We start from the raw sequence: 5,919 nt of genomic DNA on the forward strand, positions 1-5,919 counted from the left end.
TTATTACATTGGTCCTCATCTACATACCCATTTAATTACAAGTGCAAGCTGCATAATCATATAGGATAAGCTGTAGTTGTATAAGATACATGTGATAGCACCAAAGAGGATTAAACCACACATGGTGGTGTCCTAAAGGCATAAATACCAAGAATAAAGAATAAAAGACTCTAAGGTAACTTCTAAAGTATTCTTCCTGATTCAAATTAGTCCATAAGAGAAATACATAAGTTTTTCAGTTATTAGAATGACTAAGCTCTTCTAAATCCTCTTCTTGTTTCCATTTCTTCGAGTAACATCCTTGAAGTCGTTTATTTGAAAATTTGAAGCATACTTTATCATTTTATTATGTGTTAACTTACATTATAAGATTATGGTCCATAGACAATTGAGCACATCACCTTTGGTTTATAACACCTTAAGCAATCAATCAATTATTAAGTGCCAACCATCCATCTAAATCAACCCATTAAGGTAGGTCCATCAAGCATATCATTATTCTTTAGTAGTTTCATATAAATAACTCTAATCAATCCAAGAATCACAATAATGAAGATACCTAAAAAATTCAATGCATGTTATTAAGAAAATTTATAACTTGAGAACTTTTTATACTTAATTTATCTTATAAATTTTTATAAGAATAATTTATGATAAAGAATTTAATTAAAATTCTTTAAAAATAACAATTCCATAATTTATTTACAATTAATAATATAATAAATCTAAAAAAAAATATTCAAAACTTATCAAATACCTTTCTAAAAATCTTAAGAAGACCACATAAAAAATTAGAATAATTAAAAAATATTGTAACCTCACTCCATAATAAACAACTCCAAGGAAAATAAAAATCCTTTATGAGATTCTTTTTCGTTACAAATTTTCCCGTGGCCCATATCCCTCCATGATTATGGATCACGAGGGGACGAATTAGCCCGCTACCTAAGTTCAAAGAAAACCTTTTTAAATTGAGTTAGAATAGGCTACCAATCTTCAGTTTATCTTATCTCCGTTCCTACCTCCATGGAAGAATGAATCGAACTGTTCACCAACAAGCTGAAGATGTTAAAGCAAGCAGCCTTAGCCTGCTGCAAGCTCTATGTATCCGAGAGCAGAAATGCCAAGACACTGGAAGCCATAGGGAAGGCAGCCAAAGGTCACCCACTGTCTTCTTTACTCAATGTATTTGAAGACAAGGACTACAATCGTGTTGGATACACACTTGTATCACATTTGGAACATGGAATCTCCTTGTCATCTCCTCTGCAAGAAGCAGTATTGGGTATGGCTAAAACTGCATTACAGTACATAAATCTTGAAGAGCACGGTGGAACTCATCCTCGGCTTGGGGTTGTTGATCACATATGTTTCCACCCGCTAGGAGAAGCTTCTCTCAGTCAAGTGGCCTCTCTAGCTTGCTCTGTGGCTGCTCAGATTGGTACCACTCTCAATGGTCTGTCTATCTCCCCCTTTCATTTTGCAACCAATTTGAGTAATCTTGAAAAATACAGGAATTTTATATGTAGTTTCCCACAAATTTTAAACAACCCTATTGAATATAAATCAGATCGATATAACCCATGGAGTTCAATGTATTTAATATCCCTCATACTTATATGCCCTGCTTTTTTCATCTGGGTAGGAAAGGTCAGATTTCACTAAATTTGATATTTTGCGGGCATAAATACACAAAGAGAGATGTTTGTTGTATAAGCCTGTTTCATGAAAATATGCTTGCCATCGCAACCCATTACATGGAATTTTAGGTCATGAGAAACATTAAAATTGGTCACAGCAACAATAGTTTCAGTCAATAGGGACATCTATACAGTGGCCTAATTGTTGCTCTGATAACTTTCTCAGCATGTAATTATAGCTTTGAGTTGCTTCCTCGAGCACCAACATTTAAGCTGATATGATGCATTCATATGGTGCAGTACCCACATTTCTGTATGGAGCAGCACACCATGAAAACAGAACCCTGGATTCAATCCGGAGAGAATTGGGCTATTTCAAGCCCAATCGTGAGGGGCAATGGGTGGGGTTAGCTTCTGTTCCTTTGAGCCTGTCACCAGAGTTCGGGCCATGTCAAGTTTTACCAAGGACTGGGGTTGTGGTTGTGGGTGCATGTCCTTGGGTGGTCAATTACAATGTGCCAATTGTTTCCAGTGATCTTGTCATTGGCCGGAGGATTGCAAGAAAAGTGAGTGCGAGAGGTGGAGGTTTGCCAGGTGTTCAGGCCATGGCCTTGTTACATGGTGATAAGGTCATGGAGATTGCTTGTAACTTGCTGGATGCCAAAAGTGTTGGTCCAGATAAAGTTCAAGCAGAAGTGTCTTTACTAGCGGAAAAAGAAGGTTTGAAATCAGAACAGGGCTATCTCACTGACTATTCAGAAGATCAGATTTTAGAGGCTGCTTGCAGGAGATTAAAATTATTTTAAAGGAAATAATTCAGCCAGCAGAGCTTATGACTACTTTTTATAATTTCATGGTAAGTACATAATAAAACAGAGACCTTATTGCTTGAAGCATCAATTATATCAAATTCAAGTCTTCGGAGGTCTAAAGCGCACATTTTGTGACCAATCTTGATTCCTAAATAGGAAATCAATTCTAAATAGGTAGTAACTGCAACTATTACAATATATGCGAGATGGATTTCCCATCATTTAAGCCATTGTAGGGCATGGCCTTAGAGCTTCAGTTATTCCTGGATTTTGAGGAGAACTGAGGCTTCTTCCCTATTATAATTCATAGGGGATTTAAATCTTTCTCAGTTGATAAGGAGATACGAGTAAGGAACTTAACCAGCCTCCCCTGGCTTGGTTGCTTGTCACAATTCTCTATGGATGGAATGTAATTGGTGATAATTCTTTATTCACTTAAATGGTAATGGTTTTGCAGGCCGTATAACAATGTTGTTTTCTTATCTGTTATCTATTCAAATTTAGATTTTTGATGCAATCAATGGATGGGGTTTCTTCATATGTATGCCATCCATCTGTTCAAACCATACATATGGTCTATTTAATTTAAGCCAGTGTAAAGTCTGATCGTTAAGGTTTTATTTCTTTAGATCTACTTATGGTAACTACTTTCTTCATAATTAGCCATGATGAGAAGATGAGATTTCTAAAGTGATTTTGTATGACAAGTTTTTGGGATCTTGTAGGGTCTCTACACTCAGATTCGGTCCTTTTGATTCGGTCTTTGCATTGCACAAATAGTGCCATAAGCACGGCATTGTAGGACCACTCTTTGTTTTTTGTGGGAGATTGCATTTTAATTTTTCTTTCCTTGGGATTATTAACAAGTATATCCATCTAGGGATCATTCTGGTCATTCCCATCACATGGTATTGTTGAGAACCATATCCATTTTATCCCCAAGCATAATTGATGTCCCGTTTGATTATAGACTGATATGGATTTATCTGGGTCTTTTTGCCCTTTCCATCCCATGGGATTGTTCACTGCTACAGAATCCATCTGGAGATCAAATTTTCCTTTTGTCCTATAGAATTATCAACCATACATCTCTATGTCAGATCTGACATATGCCAAGAGGTACTCTTAAGGCTTGACGTAGTTTTGTTATGCTATTCATGATTCACTTGGATGCATTATCAGCCTGTCTCACTTGTATGATAGTTCAGGTGCACTGGCAAGCATCATCAACATTTTTATAGGAAGAATTTACCTGGTTAAGATGTAGAAATGGTTAGAATCATAGTTTTCATTGGGTCCTGTAATTTTCTTCTGAGTTTTCGTGCTCCATTTTAGGTATTTTTTTTGGATTGAAGATCGTATACGAAGTAATATTAAGCCAAAAAAAGGGCCATCAGAGGTCTGAGTACATCAAATAGTGATCAAGAAGATCACTCCATAGTTCATCCATACACATCAAAATATAACATAGTCCATTGAAAGCAACAGTCCAATATTTAAGAGCAACCGTAAGTAAAAGTCTACCGGAAGACAAAAAGTATAGCATTCATCTTGTATATCATATATGAGGCCCATAGTGTAGTTCTCAATATGCATCAGCATCTGCATCTGCTCCTTCAGCATCATCCCCGTCACCTTGCTGTTCCTCTTCCTCTTCATAGTCCTCTTCCTGCATGCCTCTCTGTTCACCACCCTGAGTACCTGCCTCATCATCCCGCCGTTCATTTCCTTCACCCAACTGATCTTCATCTTCTCTCTGTTGTTCTTCATTATCCTTCTGCTGCTCATCACGTCCTGCTACCTGTTTACCATTGTTTTTGCCTCTGCTTGGATGTTTTGGCTGTTCCCTGCTTTCCTTGAAGGACTCGTAGGTGCCTAGGGAGGGGGAATCCTTTCCCAACTGGATGTGTCAAAATTCTGGTGAGACACCTCCAAGTACCTCACAGTTACATCCCGTCTGATCTGGTATTGGTGTTCCTTGATATAAACATTTTGAAAATCTATATACCCCTTGAAACTTTTTGTCAATTTGCCTCAAGTCTTGAGGCCAGTAGTCTGTGTCCTGAATATCCTCTTTAAACAGTGGAGAAGAGCCATCCTCAATCACCTTCATAAACTTTTTCTGCTGGTAATTTTAGAGTAAGAGTAACCTATTCAATGATTAACAATGATGCGAGTCTAATAGCAGACCCAGTAAGGACTCTATCCTTACCTTGGTACACATGTTCATTACACTTTTTCCATAAAACCCATAAAATCTCAGTAGAAAGACAAAACTAAAACATGGTAGACCTCTTTTTAAGCCCTTTAACATGACCAGTAACAATTTCAAGCCAAGCATTGACATTACTTACATTCCAACCATCAAATTGACCCATGAACAAGGACCAGACAAAGGTTGCATAACGACATTCAAAAAAAATATGCATGTAGCTTTCAGGACAGCCAGAAACAAGACAGTGCATTCTTGTTATCAAAAGGTAACTTCTGAAGCAACAATTGCCATTTAAAATATTTTTTCTTAGGTTCAGCCAAACCGGACCAGCAAATGTTAAAGATTTTGGACCACACTTTAACCTCCCAATTCAATTTCCAGACTTTGTTAACATGAACAACAATGCAATCAGATTGGACTAACAGCTTGTATAGACATCTGACTTTAAGTTTCAGGAAACGAGAACCATTTGCACATTTAGCACTGGAGATGCAATCACTTTCATTTTTGAGTTGCACAGGTTGCTTAAGACACATAAGGCTTTTTTCAAGAATAGCGAAGGTTTTCTTATTGCTGGTTGATAGATCATATTCCTCCTGCAATACATTCCAACTTTTCAGCATACCATTATATAATATCCTGCTGAAGGAGGAGATGCCCAATTTATTCCACTTTCTAGCAGAGCAACCTTGTAGCAGAGCTACCTTGTAGCAGAGCTAAAGGTTTGTTTTTGTGTTTTAAGTTCCACCATGGGGATCTACAACCACAAACAATTCCTTGATTAATAAGTTTTGCTTCATTACCTCTAATCAGACCTCTACAAGTCTCCCAAGCTTTCCAGATGCTACGAAAGACAATAATTTAGAACCAGAAGGCACAATGCTAAAACTAGAAAAGAGACTATCCAGGATATGGACATTATCCCATCTCCTTGCAGGTTTCGGGTAGGCTTCTAGAATATTTTGTCTCACTAGGATTTTCTAAGGTTCATTTCCCTCCATCACTTTCACAATCCATTTAGTGGCTAGGGCTATACCTTGCAGCTTCAAGTCTTTTGGCCCCAAACCCTCATCCTCATCATGCAACACCACTCCCATCTAACCGCATGTCTCTTTTTGGTCCCTTTACCATCTGACCAGAGGAAATTCCTAATGACCTTTTGGAAGATACTCACTTGATAGCCAGAGAAGAACCACACTGAAGCATAGTAAATAGAGTATGTTGAGAGAATCTTCTGGCAGATCTGAGTTCT

The 5,919-nt window shown here is 37.5% G+C and overlaps 1 protein-coding gene across 1 annotated transcript; it reads left to right on the plus strand.

Moving 5' to 3' along the window:
* Positions 1–914: 914 nt before the first annotated feature.
* On the plus strand, positions 915–2,969 carry LOC131047761 (uncharacterized). Its single transcript, XM_057981551.2, has 2 exons — positions 915–1,456; positions 1,941–2,969. The coding sequence occupies exons 1-2, from the start codon at positions 1,066–1,068 to the stop codon at positions 2,444–2,446; spliced, it is 897 nt and encodes a 298-aa protein (XP_057837534.2). The 5' UTR covers positions 915–1,065; the 3' UTR covers positions 2,447–2,969.
* The last annotated feature ends 2,950 nt before the right edge of the window (positions 2,970–5,919 follow it).

The sequence above is a fragment of the Cryptomeria japonica genome, chromosome 4 (assembly GCF_030272615.1).
Source record: "Cryptomeria japonica chromosome 4, Sugi_1.0, whole genome shotgun sequence".
NCBI classification, from domain to species: Eukaryota; Viridiplantae; Streptophyta; class Pinopsida; order Cupressales; family Cupressaceae; genus Cryptomeria; species Cryptomeria japonica.